We start from the raw sequence: 22,699 nt of genomic DNA, 5'->3' as shown, positions 1-22,699 counted from the left end.
CTAGCAATTGCGCCGCCCCAAGCAGGGCAGCACGCCACGGGGGGCGCTCTGGCGGTCGCCAGTCCCGCGGCTCCGGTGGACCTCCTGCAGACGTGCCTGCGGAGGGTCCGCTGGTCCCGCGGCTCCAGTGGAGCATCCGCAGGCACGCCTGCAGGAGGTCCACCCGAGCCTGCAGGACCCGCAGACCCTCCGCAGGCATGCCTGCGGCAGGTCCACCGGAGCCGCCGGACGACTGGACCCTCTGCAGGCACGTCTGCGGGAGGTCCACCGGAGCTGCCTGCTGCCCTGCCGGCGGCATGCCGCCCCAAGCGCGCGCTTGGTGCGCTGGGGTCTAGAGCCAGCCCTGGTGTAATCTCTACTGTTTCTGAGAGCAAAAGGGTGTCCTTCATGATGCATAAGTCCCAGAATGCTGTTCCAGCCCCTACCTTATGGCATTGACTATTTGGTGTTTCTCTGACTCTCCTGTTGGAGTTGTTCCACTTTGTATAACCAACCAACCAACCAACCAGAGCCTAACTCTATAGCCCAGTGGTTGTGTTACTCAATCAGGCACACACGGGCAGGGGCAGCTCTATGTTTTTTGCTGCCCCAAGCATGGCAGGCAGGCGGTGCACCTGCGGGCGGTCTGCTGGTCATGCGGATTCGGTGGCATGCCTGCGGGCTGTCTGCTGGTGCCGTGCCATCGGCATCCTTCCCGTGAGACCGGCAGACCTCCTGCAGGCGTGCCGCCAAAAGCTGCCTGCCTGCCGCCCTCACAGCAACCAGCAGGCCTCCCCCTGTGGCTTGCCACCCCAGGCACATGCTTTCTGAGCTGGTGCCTGGAGCCGCCCCTCCACAAGGGACTTGAAACTCCTCCCACACCCCCAGGGAGTATCCTAATCATGGGCTATTCTTGGGGGGAGTGAAAGGAAGGGGTTATTTTTGTTTGTTCTTTCTTTTTACCAGAAATGCCAGCCTGTACCTGAGAAACATTTCCCCTCTCCTCCTCCACCCCCCAAAAAGAAAAAGATGGATTTAAATGGCCACATTCACACGCAGTTGCAGTATTGACAAATAAAGCATGTTCTTAAGACCACCTCCAGGACTACTCTGCTCATGTCTTCCCTAGGCAGGTTTTCCTAGGTTTGGAGATTTCTTACCAACCTGGTTTTTATTAGATGTGAAGTGCTGTCAGAGCTACTTTCCCCCCCTTTCTTCCTTAAATCCCTTGCTTGTACTTGTTGGTTGATCTACAAGCGGTTCTTTTAAAAGGGGAACTGGGGGGACCTGCCACCCCGTCTCAGGCCCTCCTGCCGCAGTCGGACACCGAGCCAGCTGCTGGGCGGAGGCAAATCTCACCCCGGCGTTCAGTGTGACCTTGACAAATCGCCTCCAACTAGTCCTGCAAAGCTGATCTCTGCGCAGCCAGAGGGCAGCGAGGCTGCTCGCGTCCCGCCTTCTCCCCGGTGCTGGGCGGGGGCTCGCAACCCGGCGGGCCCTGGGCAGAGCCAGAGGATGTTTGCCAAGGGGGCCGGGCGCTGGCAGCGGGCCCAGCGGCTTTATACCTCGCCGCGGCCGGCGAGCAGCCGCGCACCTGTTACCTAAGCCGGGAGCGGGCCCCTGTGCGGTGCGATCCCGCTGCCGGCGGGGCGGCGCGGGCAGGGCATGTCCGCCGGGGCTGGGGGCGCGGTGCGAAGCTGCGCGCAGCCCAGGCGGCTGAGGGGACTGGTGCCCAGGCGGCGGCAGGAGCCGGAGGCGGCCCCGGGAGAGGCGCAGGGTGGGCGGCCCCGGGGGAGCCGGTGGCTGCTGGCAGCAGGCGAGCCCCGCGGTAGCCGCCCGCCCTTCCCGCGAGCAGGCGGCCCCGGCCAGGCGGCGGGAGGATGGCCGCGGGCAGCAACGCGGACTGGATGGGCTCCCTCGCCCCCGCCCTCAGCGCCTTCCCGCTGGCCCATCTGGCCATCCCAGGTAACGCGGCCTCGGCGCGCCTGGCTCCCCCCCGCGGGGGCGGCCAGGGGCGTGAGGTGCCCGGGCAGGGACAGCGCGCGGGGTCAGGCCCCCGGTCAGTAACGCGCCCCTGTCCCGCGCCATCCAGCCAGCCAGCCCCGGGCGGGGGACGCTGCGGGCCGGTGCCGGGCGGGTTGCTCGGGGGCGCGGAAAAGGGCAGCGCGGAGGAGGGATCCCGTTGCCTGGTGTGCCAGCCCGAGACTGGCTGGGAACCGCCCCGCGCAAGGGTTCCGGGTGGGCTCCCGAACTGGTTGGGTGACAAGAAACACTTTGCAAACCTCGGGGCTGGCGCTGGGAGGGGCCGTGTGGTGTGAACGCACCTGCGGATTGGGGGAGAGGGGCTGATTGTTTTGGGGGCTCACCCCAAGACAAAGCCCCTGTGCGAGTTACGCTGTTTCTATCACCCAGGTCTAGGAGGTGTGAGTACCCCCGAATTACCTTCGCTAGGCTTGGCTGGGGGGTTGTTTCTGTTTGTTTGGTTTGAAACAACCATACCCAGTGCTGGTTGCCACTTGCTGCAGTGTGTGTGGCTAGCTAGGGTAAAAATTAATGTCTGGGGGTTATTTTACCACCTTCTGCTCTGGGTCAGCTGATCACCAGCTGAGGTCAAGAAACATTCTCTCCTCCCACGCACCTCTATGGTGTATTATTACACAAGTGAGTAAATTATTGAGGAGGGAGTGACCTTCCCTCGGAAGCATCCAGCGCTGGCTACTGGTGGAGCCAGGATGCCGGACTAGATGAATCATTGTTCTGCTCTGGTAATGCCTGTGTGACGTCTGAACACCTTCCGGAACTGAGGAACCCGTAATCTATTAGATCAGCTGGGATCTATGTCTCATCTATAGGTAGTAAAATAGGAATGAAGCAGTCTAGCACTTGAGCCTTTCTACTGAAAGCTATATAGGAATTGTGGAGACTGCTGTGCCATCAAGTCCAGTACCTATTGCTGACCCTAGCCTGTACCACCTGCTTCAGAGGATTGTCATACAGTAACAGTGGAGTTTATGCCAGTCCCCTCAATAGTTAGAAGTTGGTTTATGCCCTGAAACATGAGTTTGTATCCCTTGCAATGTTATTTGTTGTTCTGATATTTATTATGACAAGTCTGGGATATTCTTGTTATCCAAGTAAAATGTACTATGTGCAGGTGGGATGTGTGTGGGGGGGAGGGGGGGAGAAAACTACAGTAATTTGCAGGAAAACACTAAATTTTCCTTCAGTTTGTCAGAAATAGAATTTCAGCAATGTAAAGCAAGTACTTTAATACTTAAATTTAAGTGAGGAATAAAAAGAGATTTGATGTTTATTATAACAGGAGTTATATTTTTACATGGTTTAAGCAAGATTTTTTTTTCTTTTGGTGGTAAAAATTGTGTCTGAATTCTGTTTTTATATATAAAATTATATAATATGAGGTTTTTTTTAAAGTAGCATGGGGGAATCTCTTTCTCTGGTGGGATTTGTGGGATCTATGGTTTTTGCAAGAAAGTGCAGGGTAAAAATGCAAGAAACAATGTGGGCATGGGTGGGAGTGCATATTGCAGGGCGGGACAGGAATGGGATTTAAAAAAAAAAATAGTCCTGTGCAGGTGGGTACTTGGATCCTGTGGAAATTCAGTGAGATTTGGCAGGATGCAAGCTTCCTTAAACTGTTTCAGAAATCTCAGCCTGACCTTAGTCCCTTCTAGTTTTGTGAAGAGTTCATGAGTCGATCCTGGCTTTCTTCAAATTTATCAGTCATTCATAAGTACTGGCCAGACACTTGGCCCAAATAACTTTAGGCTTACATGCAGGGGCGGCTCTAGAGCCCAGCGGGGCAAGCACCCGCCTGGGGCGGCCCTTTCCCGGGGGGGCGGCAGGCTGGGCCTGTGGACCTGCCGCAGTCATGCCTGCGGACGGTTCGCTGGTCCCGCGGCTCGGCTGGACCTCCCGCAGGCATGACTGCGTCAGCTCAACCGGAGCCGCCGGACCAGCGAACCGTCCGCAGCTGCGGGAGGTCCAGCTCAGCCGTGCGACTAGCGGACCCTCCGCGGTCATGCCCGCGGCAGGTCCGCTGCTCCCGCGGCTCGGGGGCGCCTCCCGGGCATGATTGCTTGGGGCGGCCAAATTTGTAGAGCCGCCCCTGCTTACATGTGAGGTCATACAACATTTGCTTCCACTATTCATAGTGTGTGTTTGGCTGCCGAAGTCACAAGTTAGTATTTATGTTCCCGAATGACCTAAAAGCTTTTAAAACAAGAGAACAACTAATAATTTACTTTTGTGAAGTATTTTTCAAATGAATTAATCATTCGTGCTAAAAATAATGAAACCTGGACCTGAAAAACATTTTCACTGATGCTTGGTGGCTGTGCAAAATTAAATACCTCTGAATGACAAGTAATATAACCCCATCTGTCACAGCAAACTAGTGCTTAGACTTTTATGTAAACAGCAGTGCATCTGTCATCTTCCTAGTCTTTGACCAGCTCTAGTCCAAGTGAGAGGCGTAGGTGGCTTCTGTTTGTAAAACAGAAGGAAAAACCTCGAGAAAGAAACCACAGCAAACAACACATTCAGGAACTAAACCTTTCTAGTACTGGCAATGTCTAAAATGGAGTCCAAATATTTAATCAAGTCAGGTTTTGTAAAGGTGAATTCTAGTATTGATATCTGTTTCAGATATGGGAACAGGCAGGGCCGGCTTTAGGCCTATTCCACCAATTCCCCCGAATTTGGGCCCCGCGCCTAAGAGGGCCCCACGCCCAGTGAGAATCCCTGCCCTGGCTAGAGGCACCTTTTTAATTTTTACTCACCTGGCGGCGCTCCGGGTCTTCAGCGGCACTTCAGTGCCACCAAAGACCTGGAGCGAGTGAAGGACCCACCACTGAAGTGCTGCCGAAGACTCGGAGCACCGCCCGGTGAGTACAAGCCCCACGTGTTTTTTTACATGTGTGTTTTTTTTGGGTTTTTTTTTTTAGTCATCACTGCTGGGGCCCCATCGAAACTGTTCGAATTGGGCCCCGCACTTCCTAAAGCCGGCCCTGGGAACAGGTGTGAATTTCAAACAGAGATTCAAGCTCTGGAAGAATTGGTATTTATCTGTACTGCCTTCCCTTTCTGCTACCATATGCTAATACCTTTAATGTTACTTTTGAAATATATTTCTCATGTTGCTAGGTAGGGCTGGAAGCAGGCTGGGGTGATACTTAATTATTAATGCTTATGCTGTGCTTAGCCATGGGCAATACTGATGAGTAATGTAAAAATAATCCCTACTGCATATATTCATTAGTCATTCAATATGAATGCTTTATAGTAGAGACAACTTATGTTGTTCTGTAGAGAAAAGGTCACAATGTAATTGTAAGTCAGCTCAATATTTTTGTATTCAGCAGACTCAAGAATAGTGGTTGCCATTAAAATATTGTCTCTTATGCCTATTTTACAATTGCACAGTCTCATTGTACTTAATAATCCAGCTCTTATGTAGCACTTTTCATCTGTAGATGCCACAGCACTTTACAAAGCAGGTCAGTATCATCATCCCCATTTTACAGAGGGAGAAACTGAGGTTCAAGGAAGGGAAGTGACTTGTCCAAAGTCACCTAGCAGGCCAATGGCAGAGCCAGGAATTGAGCCCAAGTCCCCTGAGACTGTGAAGATTTTAGTGGTAACTGCTATAGACTGTTCCTTATGATATTTCATTTTTGGACTCTGCTCAAGTGCAGCACTGCCAAGTTCCTTGCAATAGTCTCCTAAAGCCATCATAACTTCCCCAGTATGTATGTTGTGGCAAATTCATTGAAGTTCTAGACATTTTCATGGGAAGCCTTTGGTGTGTGCTCCGGGAGATGCAAACCCATGGAGTCTCAAGCCACTGGGACATGAGGCACCCTAACTGCAACTCCCATGACGCACCAGAGCAGCTCGGCTAGATGCAGTTCACTGATGAACTGACCCAAAACAAAACATTTTGGTTCATGACTTTCACAATGTGTCATTTTACCAAAAACCTCCAAACCAAATATCTTGACACTTCCAAATCCATATTCTCTGGAATTTTCCATTCCACAAATGTTTTCCCCAAAATTTCCACCTCAGTAAGTGACAAAAACAAATAGAAGTTTCTCAGGAGACAGAAATTCTAATTTTCAACCAGCTGTAGCAGCGGTAATATGCAATAATAATACTAACAACAATGAAGATGCTGCTTAGATGTGTTCGGCACATGTGCCTCCCAAAGGTTGCAGGCAGGATATGCACCTGCTGTACTATTCAGTGTATTGGATATGTCATAACTGTCTATTAATTTCAGTGAAGTGTTGTGAATGGATATTGGCAGCATGGTAGTTGCAGCAGAGGAACCAGAAAAGTTAATGATGGTAGGCTTGGAAATCCCAACATGCTGTACATTTCCTCATCATAAGACAGACTTTCTGTCTTTCTTGAAACCTTCACATTGTGGATATGGTGATGGTGAAAATTGACAGTTAGACACAGTTGCCTGTCATGTAGCCTGTGAATACAGAAGACAGGGAGGGAGTGGGAAGGGAAGGGAAGAGTGGAAAATTCAAATCGACAGCAGCACTCCACAAATTGTTTGTTTTGTTTTCCATTTCCATCCTACCAAACTTTTGTATGAAATAGAGTATAATCAATGATAAAGCAGCCTGTAAAGGCGCCAAGGCAAGTCAACAGAGGCATGTAAGAAAAGGATCACTTCATGGATCAACATTCCAGCAGCTGACAGCAATGATTGGGTTCATTGAGGAATATTGACTAAGGACCGTGATATGGAGGGAGGCTTTATTAATCTAAATGAGAAATACACATTTCTGCTCCATGTGGTGCTGATGAGGAATAGCTGCCTTGGAAGAGTAACTCTCCCTTTTGGAGAGCTGGGGACAAGGGTCTCTGAGAACATAAGGATTTGGACCTGTTGAGCTCTTGTTGAGTATGTTCAAAATAATGTTGCATTTTTTCACAGAATCATGACATTTCTTTAGCAAAAGAGACTCCATTGTTTGGGACTTTCCACACCAGACAGGACAAAATGCTGGAAAATGTCTGTGGGGAACAAACCTGCATAGACTTGGAGTGGGGTAGATAACTGAAAGATCTAAGCACCTTCAACATATATTAAAAATAAAATCATTCCATTAAAAAAACAAATTTAGTTTCTAACAACAAGAGCAACAAACCAAACAGCCAATACCCTAGACAGAAATCAAGTCAAACAGTTAAGTCCAGGGCTCTTCATGCTACCAGTACATGCTACCAGTAACCCTTTGATTTTAAATCAAGGGGGTACCTAATTTGAGTGCATTTGCTTTTCCCCCCTCAGCCCCCAAACACCCTAGCTTTTGGGACTGCTTGTATTCATCGTTTTAGAGAAGGTAGATGGAAAATTTCTATAAGAACAAGGGGATGTTTAATTAAACTGATAGCTGGAACATTCAAAATGTATAAAAATAAATACTTTTACACACAACACACAGACAGTGGAGCTCAATTCTCAGATACTTGACAGTATTCAAAAAAGGATTAGACATTTATACAGAACACAAAATATCCAAAGTTTCAACAATAAATGCTATTTTTAAAAACAGAAAAGATTTAAGGTGGATTAACCCTGTTGCTTCAGGGCATAAGCCAGCCTCTAGCTATTAAGTGGGCTAGGAAGAAACATTCCCTGGTTACAGGTGATTGCCTGGTTTTGCCTCTGAAGCAGCTGGTAATGGCCACTTTTGGAGATGGACCAACGGTTTGATTCAGTATGGCAATTCCTGTGTTGATTTAACCTGCAATCAAGGTAGAGTGGGCCTTTGAGACATTTGAATCCAGATGTGGATTTTGACCTATGCTGCACAGCTTAGCTGTGTTCACCTCTGGAGTTTTGCTTTAGGCTCTTCTCTTGCTTTTACTAAATACAGAATAGATCTGAAAGCCTGAAAACCATAACCATCAAGAATAAAATGCAGCACAATCTAGTATCATCCAGACAGAGGTGTGAGATTCCCCGTTATGGTTCATTCCAAGGAAGATACCACTATACCTTTTTGTAGAGAGAGAGGGAAAAAAATCACCCAAGATTAATTAACTCATCATTTTTAATGTATTTTGTGTTATACTTAAGGGGGGTAATTTTGCTGGAAAAATTATTAATTTCATTAAACTAATTCCCTTGAAAATAAGCCCATTTTAGTAAAAAATGCATCTAGTCCACATGAAGGTGGGTTTAAAATTGGCGTTTTTGAAGGTTTTTTTAACATGAACACAAACTATAAAAGGGTATTGTACTGCTCAAAACAAAGTGACAAATGTTTCAGTGCAAAAATATATATATGAAAAATACCAGTGTTGTACACTTCTGTCCCCTTCTACCGCCTCCTAACAAAAATAATTTAACTTTTGTCTTTATTGGTATTCTTATTTTCTCCATTATAAATGTGAGAAGTGATATATCCGACAAAGTTTTGCTTGTGCTACATTAGTATTCACTAAGCTACTATTCTAGCACAGTAAATAAACCTCCTTTTTAAAGAATTTGGTGAGAATATCTAATCATTGATGACTTGTTCATTTGACAAAATTCAGAGCAACAGTGGGCATGATTTGTGGTGGTTGCACTTCCAATGAATTGTTTTTCTAAACAATTTCTCCAATATCACAGTTCAGATCTGACATCCTGGCTGTAGCCTGGGATCTTTGTCAGTATCTGTGGAATGGTTTAGCTGGATATAGCATTGCTTCCCAGTTTCATCAGACTGACACAATTCTTTTTATTAGGACAGGCTGAACTTTCTGTTTATTCCCTGACACTCAAGTACTCTCTCCCCCTGCAGTCCTAAACACTTACTCAGATCATGATAAGCTGCTGTCCTGTCCCCATTGTTCAAGGAGCCAGCAAAGCAAGCTAGCAGATGTTCACTTGAAACATTATTGAGCTGTTGGTTAGTCTAGCCTTCCGCACATTGGGTCACAAAAGCATTGACTATTTTGTTCTGTAGATTAGGGGAATACATTGTGTTGGGTGATACCTTAGACTAGAGAATGAAGCACTAGGGCATTAACTTTGTCCTAGCTAGTATGTTTTGGCTCAGAAGCATTCACAGCAGGTAGATTTGGTTTCACAGAAATTACAAATGGAAAAGACCTATTGTGCTCTTAGACCAAGTCCCACTGTGATCATTAACTGTAATATCTTTTTCTATTGCACTGGTAGAATTTTAGCCTAAAAATGACATTCCTGATCATTATTTACCTGCTTTCTAAATCAAATTGTGGCTTCACTAGCAGGGATGCTGTAAAGGAGCACTCACCTCTTGAGTGCCTCCTAGCAACAGGGGGCAGTACCACAGTCGTCCTCTCGCCCCTGGTGCTCCCTGCAGGCTGCCAGTCAACCTTTATGGGTTTTCAGTGGCTTGGCCATTTGGCCAACTCACAAAATCCAAGTGAACACCTTCCAGGCTATTAAAGAGTCCAATAAATAAACAATCAATTTTCCCTCGCTAGGGTCTTCAGCCCCTTTGTTCAGGTGCCCAAATAAGCCCTGTCTCCTTTTAGGGTTTTTTGCCACTTTACCTGTGGCAGGGCGAAACCCAGACCTGCCCACTTTCCAAGTTCCAACTCAGGGACCCTGCACACAGCAGCCACCTCAAGCCTCCGTTGCTATTTCTATGGGCCTCTTCCTTCTGGGTCATCCCCTAGCTCAGGGCTGACATCCTCAGGCCCTTTTCTCTCTGCAATCACAGCTGTATAAGTTCAGCGAGCCATTAACTCTGTCTAATGGTTGGTCTCCATTGGCCAGAGCCGCCTTCTTCATGTCTCTGGTCCCAGCTAACAACTGCATGGCTAAGGCCTGGCAGCTCCTTTTATCTGGGCCAGCAGAGCCCTGATTGCTGTTGCTAGCCCCTCTAGCCCTTGGCGTGCCTGGTCTTCTAGCTTTCAAAATGGTTTCTCCAGGGAGTCCTCTCAGCAAACTTGGAGGACCCACCTTTGCTGCTCTTTTCCTCACTGCTTCTTCCAGCGGGGTGTAATAAGACTATGAGGTCCCTATCAGGGAGTCACAAAGGCTGACTTCACCCCATCACAATCAAACCCTTTCCCATATAAGTGTATGGAGTGGTCATAACTGTGCTGCAGAAAGAGGACAGGCTAGAAGGGCTGTGCTTGGAATGCATTGGCTACATGGAATTCACAGACATAGTAACTTCTCGTGATCTCTTCATACCCAAAGAAAGACGTAACATCTGCAAGCACCATGTTTTGGGAGGTGTATTGTATCTTCTGCCTGGTGTGGCTCCTCCACCCAGTGGAAATATTAAGTCTTGTAATTTTGACACACTTCTAGTGCTAATGTGTGCTTTTCTTTCTTTACTGTGCCCAAACTACTCATTAGTAATTTGAACTATATGTGGTATTTGCTGGAGGCATTGTGCTTGCAGAGTGCTGAGGCAGGCATTGTGTTTAGAGATGAGAAGGCAGCTCTTCAGTTACTGGTTTGAAGGTGTGTCATGGCCCTTCCTATTGACCTAGTTTTAGACCACTAGCTGGTGCATGGGCTGGAGGTGCGCAAGGCTTTGATGTGCCTCAGCCATGTATTTAGTGTTTGTGATGCATAACGCCTTAGACTTCACTTGGACTCTCCTGCCCCTTGAAGTGAAGAAGCATGAGGATTTTGTTTTTCCACTGTGTTAGGAGGAGAAAAGTCTATGTACCTCCTGTCTCAGTCCTCTCCACCTTGTACATGCATTCAGGGATAACCAGGATCTTGCTCCTCTGGTTCTAAGCATGTAAAATAACCATAACATGGCTCAGTGATCATCATAGTGGCAGACTGGGTGGCTCCAAAGACTGATACTAGGATTTATGCAGCACCTGGAGACTGGTAAAGTCATAAAGAAAAGAGTGCTGTTCAAAGGGCTGAGAGAGACAGATCCTAAGAAGCAATATTTTTAGTCAAACTTGATTGCTGAAGGTAGCCTCCAAATTCCATTTCAGGTGCTTTGTGGGAGGCCAGGTTAAGGTTAGTGGGCAAGGATAGAACCTAACACACTCGGATCTCAGTTCCTGATTGGGAACTATAGGCAGGGTTGGAATCTTTAGACAGATGCCACTACATAAATAATTACACATACAAAGTATCAGAGGGGTAGCCGTGTTAGTCTGGATCTGTAAAAGCAGCAAAGAGTTCTGTGGCACCTTATAGAATAACAGACGTTTTGGAGCATGAACAGGCAGCCCACTTCGTCGGATGCATGTAGTGGAAATTTCCAGGGGCAGGTATAAATATGCAAGCAAGAAGCAGGCTAGAGATAACGAGGTTAGTTCAATCAGGGAGGATGAAGCCCTCTTCTAGCAGCTGAGGTGTGAAAACCAAGGGAGGAGAAACTGGTTTTGTAGTTGGCTAGCCATTCACAGTCTTTGTTTAATCCTGAGCTGATGGTGTCAAATTTGCAGATGAACTGAAGCTCAGCAGTTTCTCTTTGGAGTCTGGTCCTGAAGTTTTTTTGCTGCAGGATGGCCACCTTAAGATCTGCTATTGTGTGGCCAGGGAGGTTGAAGTGTTCTCCTACAGGTTTTTGTATATTGCCATTCCTAATATCTGATTTGTGTCCATTTATCCTTTTCCGTAGAGACTGTGCAGTTTGGCCAATGTACATAGCAGAGGGGCATTGCTGGCATATGATGGCATATATTACATTGGTGGACGTGCAGGTGAATGAACCGGTGATGGTGTGGCTGATCTGGTTAGGTCCTGTGATGGTGTCACTGGTGTAGATATGTGGGCAGAGTTGGCATCAAGGTTTGTTGCATGGATTGGTTCCTGAGTTAGAGTTACAATGGTGCAGTGTGCAGTTACTGGTGAGAATATGCTTCAGGTTGGCAGGTTGTCTGTGGGCGAGGACTGGCCTGCCACCCAAGGCCTGTGAAAGTGTGGGATCATTGTCCAGGATGGGTTGTAGATCCATTGGAGGCGTTTAAGCTGGGGACTGTATGTGATGGCCAGTGGAGCCCTGTTGGTTTCTTTCTTGGGTTTGTCTTGCAGTAGGAGGCTTCTGGGTACACATCCTCCCTGATTGAACTAACCTCGTTATCTCTAGCCTGCTTCTTGCTTGCATATATATACCTGCCCCTGGAAATTTCCACTACATGCATTCGACGAAGTGGGTATTCACCCACGAAAGCTCATGCTCCAAAACATCTGTTAGTCTATAAGGTGTCACAGGATTCTTTGCTTCTTTTACACATACAAAAATACATTAAAAGAACATTGCTATGATTGCAAAGTCAAGCACTCAAAAGGTAGGAGATAGCCAAATTAAGGTAAGGTCGCTTATGCAACCTTATCTTGCCACCATTCCTCCCTCCATGTGTACATATGCTTTATGATAGTTTTTACGTGCCAGTTTCCTTGCCCAACCAGTCCCAGCCCTTCTGTCCACCCCTCACCAGTTTCCAGCCTCCACTGCTCTCCAGGCTTCTCTTCCCAGTCTCTTTGCCCAGCTACTCAGTCAGTTTCTCTCCCCCCATCTCTACTCCTTGCCTCCGCTGCATTCTAATCATGTGATTTCCTCCTCTATGCTGCCTGGATATCTGCAGGGGGATCATTGAGAATACCAGAGAGCGAGGTCCCTGCTCATAGGTCCAGTGCCTGGGCCCAACTTAGAGCAGCCATTACCTGGACAGTCTGACTTCACCCCTGTACTAGCCTTGGATTGGAGGAAGCATGCTCAGTCGCTCTGCAGGAATAGCACATGCTCAGTCCACCCACACAACAGAGTTGTGAGCTGATGGAGCATGTTCAGTGAGAGATTTTAGCTGCTAGAATCCGTCTCTAATGAACATGTGATTTTTCACAGGCTTATAACTTGGCCCAGTTTGAGGAGATTTTTACAGGGAGGGCAAAAGGCACATCCCTGTCAAAAAGGCCATCTCCTGCCAAATTTCAGAACCCGCTCCAAAGCATGGAGGTGCCCAAGTTGTTAAAAGAAAAAGTTGCTGGAATCTTTTAACATGCACACAACTATGTATTTTTCCCTAGCTGCATTCTTAGATTTGGCTGAAATTTTCCAAAAAATGTTCAACCTGATGTAGACAACCCAGCCCCAACAATTAAAGTGTGGCAATATTATGAAGGGTCTTACAATGGGGAAAGTGTCAAGCAACCTTAATAGGCAATATTACCAGCCCCACATATGATAAAGTGAGTATCTGTTACACAGAACATGAAGGGGTGTACTTTGGTTTATTGAATTCACAAGAAGCTGTTAAGGGAAAATAGTTCCAAGTTCCGAATGTATGCAATCATGAAAAAGAGGTCACAGTTGCATATGCTGCTCACAGAATGAGATGTGCATGACATACCTTAAATGGGTGCAACTGTACACAAATATTTCAGCACGTCCCAAAGGTGGGTGTAGCCAAGATTATTTTGATGCATGTGTAATTGCTGACCCAAAGTTCCCTGGGTGTCTTGTGTCTTAATTGGCTAAGTTAAATGAAAGTGTTAGTTAAGTGGAAACCAGGTTAAATGTTTAGGGTGAACTTGGAGACAGGTGATTTGGGTTCTGTCTGTGAGACCTGGGGCAAGTCACTTTCTCTGTGTCAGTTTCCCCATCTTCATTTATGAGACCTTTTGTGCCCCATGAAAATTTGGCCCTCAAAGAGAAGTAGGTGGCCTTCACCATGTGGCCCCATGCAAGGAGGGAGCAAATTGAAACTGCAGCAGGTCTCTATAGGGGTCCTGATGGAATGGGCTGCTGACTGAGAGGATAATGTCATTGAATCAGTGCATAGACAGCTGAACTGACCATCTGTTGGGTTAAAGTTTGGACTCGTGTGACAGGTGAAGCATATGAGATTGAAAAAAAAGATCAAAAATAGAGGATGTACAGCTAACTTCTTAAATCCCCATTCCTTGGCTTCCTGCCCAACTCAGTGGACATTCACCAAGCAATGATGCATCATCCACTAGAGGAAAATAATCTCGCAGCAGTGATGAAAACCTGAAATGAAATGCAGCTTCTGATTAGTAGTTCTTAAAAAGAGCCTTTCCTGGTAGCCAGGTTATTCCATAACTGCTTACTGTGGGGTTTCTTGCACTTCTCTGTATTAGCCGCTGATACTGGCTGCAGTTGGAGACCGGTTATTGGACTGACTGGGCTATTAGTCTGATTCAGCGTGGCAATTCCTGTGTTGATGAGACCATTTCTGAGTATAAATTAGAGTGTTGAGCTACACAGATTACATGAAGCATTGAAAAATAGGGTAGAAAAACTAATAAGACAAAAAATGCCCGCTCATGAGAATGTAGTCAGTGAAAGCAAGGATCTCTGGATCATGACATCATCTCCAACTTGTCAGTGATGGACACTGCTTTGGTCTAATTGGAAAGCTGAGGCAGGAGGACAGCATTGTTGCTACTAGGAAACACCAGGTGTAAGAAGTCCCCCTGCTAGAAATTTAAAAAAAAAAAAAAAGTTCAATGCTTCTGCTTTCTCCCACCTTTCTTTTCAACTTTGCTTTTATTCTTTTTGGAGGGCAGTGGCAAGATGTTATACTAGCTCTTCCTCTCTTTCTCTGGGGAGTATCATTACAAGGAGAGGCCATTTTCCCTGGGTCCTGTGGTGTAGTACCTCCCTCATAGGCTACCACAAAGTGGCAGAACAGCCCGGAAAGAACTGTGCAACTTCTTAGTGCTGTTATGTATCTGAGGTAGGGCAGACTCTGCCATGCCTGATCACAGCCCACTGACCCTCACTGTGTCAGAGCACAATGTTGGATCAGTGTGTAAGCGGGGGAATGGTCCCGCTATTGTGGGGAAACTCCCTGCTTTCTGTGTGTACCCGTGAAGTGGGGAAGGAAGGATCTGAGTCTCGCTCTTCCTTTCCTTTACAGAGGCCTCCCTGCCCTTGAGGACTCTCTCCTTTTTTTGGCAGAGTTTGTAGCCCCAACAAGACTGGGGGGGGGAGCCTGGGGGGGGCCCCCCAACCCTGTGGCCACCTAGGACAGGGGCTAGGGGGGCCCCACCCCCCACTCCTCCTCTGCTGCACTGGACACCTCCTGACCCTGATGATTTTTAAAGCAAATTCAGTACAAAGCAAATACAATAATTTAAATAAAAGAAAAAAAGAAAAGAATAAAAGAATAAGGTTACACACACAGGAACCTGCCTGCATGCAGGGAACAGCAACACAAACAATCTCTACACACATCACACTTTGCAGTCTGTTCCTTGTGTGCCCAGCCCTGGCCTCAGGCCCCTCCTGTGCTGTGGGGGGGATGCTGTGGGGGGGACTTGAAATGGGTGGACCCACACCACCCACGGGCTCCGGTGGTGGGGTCCTTCTTTCCAGCCAGCCCCCCAGCAGCCCCCCCCCCCCCCCCCCTGCCCCTCCTGGCCTGGCTGGGGCTGGTTGGCTTTCTGCGCTGGGCCCTTTGGGCCCCCCCCCTTGGCCCCCCTGGCTGCTCACTCACCTCCTCTGGCTCTCTGGCTGCTGCTCTGCTCTGCTCTGCTGCTCTCCTCCTCTCTCCTGCTGCCTCTGGCTGGCTCTCTGGCTGCTCACAGCCAGCACTCTCTCTGCTGGCTCTCTTGGGCTCTCTGGCCTGCTCTCTGGGCTCTGCCTCTCTCTCTGGGTCTCTCTGTCTCTCTGCCTCTCTGCTCTCTGCTCTGGGCTCCTGCCTGCTCCACTGCCACTCTCTCTGGCTCTCTGGCTCTGCTCCTCTGGCTCTCTCTGCTCCTGCCGCTCCTCTGGGCTCTCTCTGCTCTCTCTGCCTGTGGCTGGCTCTGGGCCTCTGCTGGCCCTGGGCTCTGTCTGGCAGCTCTGGCTCTTCTCTCCCTTGGGCCCTGCTTTCTCCCTTTCTCTTAGCCTCTCACCACTCTCCCTGACTCCCACTCACATCACTGACACCACGGACCCCCCTTGGCCTTGGCTCTGTCTGGAGCTGAGCCTGTCTGCCTGGCTGATCAGGTTGGCCCTGGCCTGTTGCCCTCTTGCCCCTGTTCCTGGGGTGTGCCAGGTCCCAGTGCCCTCATTGCCTTCCCCTCCCCAGTAGTAGCAGCCACTAGCAGCCACAACACCCCCACCACCCCCAGTTAAATCCCCCAACATTCCCCTTCCAAAACATTCAAAATTCCACAACAGCCACCACAAGTTACACATTATATATCAAAAATCAAATAATATATAAAATAATATATATTAAAAATAAATTAACATTTAATAAAAAACATTTTTAATAGTTATCATAATAACACAATACATACTAATAATACACATAACAATAACAATCATACTCATATCTATCAACAATAAGTAATAAGTCTAAAACTCTAGGAAGTCTCTCTTTAACTGCCCTCTATTACCTCCTAAAAACTGGTCTACTCTATACCATATTTTCGGTTTCCCTATCGGATCGGTAATACTGGGGTGGGTTTGGGTTTGCCAGTCGTTAGGGTTGGGGTTTGTCGGTTTCCCCCTCTGTCCCCCTCTGTCCCTGGTTTGTCACTTTCCACTTTCCTAACTTCTTCCAGCCCTGTCAGTCCTGATCTCCTCCTATGGTGCTCCTCTGGTCCTGGTCTGGAGTGCACTCTCCTGTCTATGTGCTGTAACTCACCTCCTCACTCCTCTTCCTGCTCATTGGTGTGAGCAACTACGGTAGTGGATTGTCTTAACTAGTGTGTGGTTTGGGGCTGTGTCCCTTTGTTGTGTATTTTATGTACCCGGTCACCTGATGGGTGTCTAGCCTTACGGTACTGACTTGTGATCAGAGCCTTTGACTGGAGCCCCCAGTGTCTTTAGTTGTACTGAGCAGGCAGTGTCTTTGTCTGTATTGAGTCTTGGTGACCTTTCTTCAGGTCATCATGGTGACTTTGACATCTTCTCGGGTCACCATTGATGTTCACATCATTAAGATTTCAGATTTTTAGATTGTTCTTTCTGCATTTAGCTTCATAACGCCACTATCAGCCCAGGGCGTGAAATGTGCCACAGGAAACGTGAACAGCTCTTTCCAGTCCCATATCTTCTCTCTCTTTCATCTCCTCTTCTATCTCAATCTGCCTCATCATCTCTCATCTTCAGCGGGGTCATTTCTGGCCTTCTGTTTTTTCTCCACCAATAATTTTCTTCTGTTTTCTGCTTTTCCTCTGTGCCATTGCCACCTTTCTCCCTCCCTCCACTTCTCTCTCCAATCTGCCTGCTACTCTCCCTCTCAGCATTCTCTCTCCCCGCTCTTCCCTCTAGTTCATCCAGATGTTCTCTCCCTCCTGGTCTAGCTCCCTCTTCCCAGTCTCTGATCTCCTTCAGCTCACCCCTGATGTCTTTTCTCCTCATCTTTCCCTTGACGCTTTTTCTTTTGGCTTTGCTTTTTTTTTTCCCATGGCTGTTTGGATTGCCTGTCCATTAACAGCTGGATATGTGTCAAAAACGGCATTGTTGGTCCATTAAGGCCTGTTAGACGCATTAACAGCTGTTTGTGTTTATAAGTAAGTGGTGGTCTTTGTAATGTCCTTGACTCTGTCTAGGTCTTTAAATGGTCATACTCTTCTAAGGTGGTGACAAATATCTGGTCTTCACCCCAGCCAGTATCTACCAGTCATCATATTCTGTTCATATACTGAGTCTCAGTCTGCATCAAGCCAGTAGAGCAGGACCATGCTCCCACTACCCACTGCATGCAGAGGGATTTGCCACTGACCACCACCCTCCTCCTGCCTCCACTGCTGGGACTCTACTTCCTCGACTCTGCTTCTACCTGGGTGCCTGCACTCCTTCTCAGGTGTCATTCTCTGGGACTATGCTCTCCTCCTTCTGTCTTCTCTCGTCTCTTCCTCCTGCTCCTATGTCTCCCAGGTCTTCATGGATGTCTTCCTCTTCCATTGGGGTCCAGTCTTCATTGGGGTATCTTCCCTTTTCATCTTTTTCCTTTCATCACCTCATTCATTACTTTGCCTCATTTTTGTTGAGATCACCTCCCTTTCCAAGCTTCATTCAGTCAGCTTACTTAGCTTTTTTTGCCTTGTTCTTCACCTTTTTTTCCCAGCAGCTTCTAATAGGGCAGGGCTTTTTCCCCTTCTGTTGGGCTCACTCCTCCTCTTCTTCCACAGGTGCCTCTTCCTCCTCTTGGCTTCCTACTCTTTTTCATATGACTTCCCCACAGCCTTTTCTGGGCTCAATGGCACAGGTGATTCACAAACAGCCCCAAGGGAGTCATCACTTCTTCATCACTGGCTTTCACATTCATGTGGAGGGTCTGGAGTCACATACTCTCTGCTCTCTCTCTCTTGCTCCACTTTGCTCATTCTCTCCTTCCCTCAGGCTCTCACTCTCCTCATTTGCTGCCCTCCTTTTAGTTCTCATCATACTCACCTTTCTCCTCCAATAGGCACCTTGTCTCCATACACTTCTTCCAGGAGTTCAAATACTCTTTCCACATCTTCTTTCTCTGCCACTACCTTTTCCTTTCTTGTCTGCTCTCCTTCTGCCAAGTGCCACTGCTCCCTTTTTGAAGTTGGCATGGTCTTCCTCACTTTCCTCTCATGGTCTTCTACCACTTCTCTTAGCTGACTCCTCTCTTTGGCCTTCGATGTGCACCACCTCTGGTCTCGTCATGTCTTTCTGTCTCTTAATGTCTAGCCGTTTCCAAACTTCTTTCTGTCTCTTTCGGCTTCTTGGGACATTCTTCTCTCTTTCTGCTGTTCTGTTCTGTGCTTCTGCCTCTTCCACCAGCCGTAAATCTTTCAACCTGGTCTCTGTTCTGTTCTCATGCTTCTTCATTCAGCCAATGGGGTGTGGCTCAATCAAGCAAACTGGATTCGTACTTCTTCAAGTCCAGCCATGCAATGGAACTCACCAGTAACCAATGGTGCCTGCTTGTGGTACTGATAGTAAACCAATGGGGTGGACCTGTGGGAATGGTCCCTGTTGGGGCGTTCCAATTGCCACCCTGCTGTGGGGTATGGTGATCTGAGCTACCCCTCCTCCTGGCTTCTCCCCCTCCCCCTTACTCCACTGGCTTGAGGATCTCTCCACTTCATCCCACCAGCCCCGCTGGGCCCAGACTCCCCCAGCCCACCCCCTCCCCTGGGCCCAACCCTGCTGGACCCCCCTAACCTGGGGCCCCAGTGTCCCCCTGCCACCTCCACCTCCTGGTGGGGCTACCACCCCCACACCCCCTCTGCACTGGTTTTTCACTGACCCACTGATTTACACAAAAAAAAGCTCTGAAATAATGGGAAGAAGTTAAGGAAATAATAAGCATAAACACTAAAAAGGAACAGCCTAATGGGAACAAGGACACATCACACATCTTTGCATCAATGCAGTAGTGGGACTGCAGTCTGTAGGGCCCAGGCCTCCTTCTGCACCTCAGGCCAGGCCCCTAGCCCCTTGGCAGTGGCTCCAGCCCTGGACACTGCTGGTGGTGGTGGTGCACACTGGGAGGTGTGGGTGCCCTGGAGTTCACACTCAGCCCCCCCAGGGTGGAGGCCCTGGGCCCCCCAGCTCCAGCTGCCTGGAGCCTGGGCCCCTTGGCTGTGCTGGCCTGCCTGGCTGGGCTGGGCTGGTGGCCTGGGCTGGCCCCAGTGCCTCCCCACACCTCCCAGCTCCTCCTCTGCTCTGCTCTCTGCTGCTGCTGCTCTCCTCCTCTCTCTGCCTGGCTCTCTCTCCATCTCCTCTCTGGGCTCTCTGCCTCTGGCCTCTGGCTGGCAGCTCGCTCCCAGCACCAGGCTGCTCTCTCTGGCTCTCTGGCTTGGCTCTCTGCTGCAGCTCAGCCTCTGCTCTCATCTCTGCTCTCTGCTCTGGCTCTGGCTGTGCCTCTCTCTCTCTCTGCTCTGTGCCTCTCTCTCTGGCTCTCTCTCTGGTGCCTGCTCTCGGCTGCAGCTCTCTCTCTCAGCTCTGGCTCTCTCTCTCTCTCTCTCTGCTCTCTCTGGCCTGGCTGCTGCTCTCTCTGGCTCTGGCCTCTGGCCTCTCTCTGTGCTGCTGCTCTGCTCTCTCTGGCCCAGCTCTGTCTGGCTCTGCTCTGGCTGCCTTCTCCCTGTCTGCTCAGCCACGCTCTCTGCTGTCCTGGCCTGCCCTCTGGCCCTCTGTCTCAGCTCTCCCCCCCTGCTCACACGGAGGACTCTGAAGTGCAATGTCTCTTCATACATGTCCCTTTCCACTGGACAGTGTGGTGACCCTGTGAACAAAATGAATACAAACCAGAGGGTCTAACAAGAGGATGAAAACCTACCTCAACCAGTTCAGAAGTAAGTCTTTGAAAAATCTCCCCTGTGCAAATACACGTCTTCTAAGTAGTCCAGTGTTCCCTCCTGTAGGTCCTTAACTGTGTCTTGGCCTCTGCAGCAACACATGTCACATATTGCCCAGCCACCCATTGTCTTGGGATGAACTCAGGCCCTTTGCTCTAAGACCTAACTCCTCTTAATAAGTAGTCAGAAGCAGAAACCCTCCAGCCAAAATCTCTGCTGGCAACATGGGTCACAAGAGCCATTGGCTGACTCCTGGCAATGGTGCCACTCAGGAATCCCAAAAGCAAGTGTCAGAACTTGGTGGCTCTTTCAGTACAGATATCCTATTGCAATTTATATAAAGACAACGTCATCCCCAGAACATTACAGGCTTTCCTCATGAAAGTAAATTCTGCTTTCCCATGTCTCTCTGGAAATAATTCTTCCTTGTGTTCAGCATCTCAGGACCCCAAAAAGATACTTACAGATAACTGCAAGGTGAATGGGCATTCACAGCACTTTCCTAGGGAGAAGAGTTAATTCCATCACAAATTAATCTTCCCACCTTCTTTTTCATTAAATCTTCAGTGCTTACTGTTCATTATTTCCCACCACTGAGCGTGGGGAGATGTGACGATCCACTGTGGAAATCCTGTAGTTTCCTGGTATTTCTGTTTCCACTATTCTAACTGGGAGTCAGGAAGTTATTGGATTTCTCACTTCACTTCCCCTGTGGGACAATCTGCCCAATTTGCTGTGAGTTAAAAGTTACTATTACTTGGCTTAAGTATTTCTAAATCATTGAATGAACTGGGCTGGTGGGAACAAGTGAGGGACATTGGTTGACCTTAATGTTCCCTAGCAATAATGTTGAGCTCTGAGTGCCATGCAGGCGAATACACAGCCCAGAGCTCACGAACAGGGGAAGATGTTAATCACACTGGTACCAAATATTCCATTTTCTCCTGTTGCAATGAAAAGAACTGATACACTAGAGAGGCAAGTGAAGTTTTTTCAAACTCTGGCCTAGGCTAACAAGACACAGATTCTGTGTTTTCCAAGGAGGATCCAGGGCCAAACATAAGATTCAAGTCCTCTGTTCACTCGCCATCAGGTACAACGGTGTAAGTTTTTTAGAAACCACTTCCCTACTGAACCTCAGTCCAGGTTCAAGGTTGTGTAGCCTCCATGTCCTGCTACAGTCCGCTGAGACAGCCAGTTGTGGTGGAGGTTTTCATGATGCTGACAGCAATACACTAAGTACTAGACCAGGATCACCAAATCGATTTGGCACAGGCCATCCAACAGCTGACAGCCAATAACAGTGGACTGGATTTGAGATGGTGCGGTAGAAAAGAAAGTTAACATACAAGTATTGTGTCTTCAACAACTATTTCTTCAACACCATTCTCCCCCCACCCCCAATTATAATACCCTATCCCTGATACTGAAATTACAAGTTTCTAGGAAGCTTTAAGTTACTAGATTTTGTGTTCCCCCTGTTTAATTGCTGTATTACATTTAACTAAGGAATTTTGTTAGAATACTATTCAAAAATGGACATGCTTATCTAGATAGTTCATATGGATCATATAGTTAATCATGGCTAACTTTCTCCCCCCTTCTTGCCTGGTAACAAGCAAGTCAAACGTGCTATTCAATGTGGATTAGTAAAGATGTTTTAAGATGCTAATCTTTTGATTAGAAAATCTGGATTGTTAATGACCTGTATCCAGAAGCCTTCAGGGTTTGTCAGAGGTGCTTCTGTCTCATTCAATGTACCTCATGGCTGGTACAAAGCAGAGCTTACCCTTGCAAAATAGCAGAATATTGTTCTTTCCTTGGCTGCTGCTTGTGTAGCTTTTCCGTGATGCTCCCAGATCTGTTGCTTTTGAAGCCTGATTGGTGTATTTCCAGATGCTTTTGCTTTTGATTGTGGTTTGTGCTGAATCTATATTTTCTTGATTATAAATGGCAAATGTATTTTAGGTGGAGAGCAAATCTTGCTGTAAGAAGTTTGGCGTCACTGCAGCTAAGGTAATCCTGAGGTGTAATGCCAGAGTCCACAATTGACATTTTAATGCTGTTAATACATTGGTGCCATTTGTGGACCTCGCCAGCTACCCACTGAAACAGTACACATAAAGTTATTTAATTTTCAGTAATCATACCTTGTATGTCCACAATGAGAAAAATCTTTCCACTCATCCAGTCCACTTCCCTGAAAATGCAGCATTGTTCCCCTTCAGTATTGTCTAGTGTTTAAGTCAAGCCTGGTTCTAAAAGTCCTAAGAAAAGGGGTTTCCCTCGCTTATTTAGACTAGTCCACAGCCTAATATACCTCACAGTCAGGAAAACTAGATTCGTAGAGATGATGTTAGATATGCTTTTGCCTAGGAAAGGGTATTTTATATCTGTTCCAGTGTGTAGACAATATATTTTTGTATTTGAAATTTGTTTTACATTGAAAAATTTCAAATCCTTTTGTGCACACAC

General features: G+C 47.8%; 1 protein-coding gene across 1 annotated transcript in view; it reads left to right on the top strand.

The window, feature by feature from the left end:
• The first annotated feature begins 1,467 nt into the window (after window positions 1–1,467).
• The window catches only part of PLCXD2 (phosphatidylinositol specific phospholipase C X domain containing 2), a 35,627-nt gene continuing 14,395 nt past the window's right edge, over window positions 1,468–22,699 (top strand). The window contains exon 1 of the mRNA XM_039494363.1: window positions 1,468–1,944. Coding sequence (XP_039350297.1) covers window positions 1,860–1,944 — 85 coding nt within the window. The 5' untranslated portion in view covers window positions 1,468–1,859. The remainder of the gene's footprint in view (window positions 1,945–22,699) is intronic.

Source organism: Mauremys reevesii, linkage group 1 (assembly GCF_016161935.1).
Source record: "Mauremys reevesii isolate NIE-2019 linkage group 1, ASM1616193v1, whole genome shotgun sequence".
Classification (NCBI taxonomy): Eukaryota; Metazoa; Chordata; order Testudines; family Geoemydidae; genus Mauremys; species Mauremys reevesii.
This window is presented reverse-complemented; position numbering and strand designations above follow the sequence as displayed.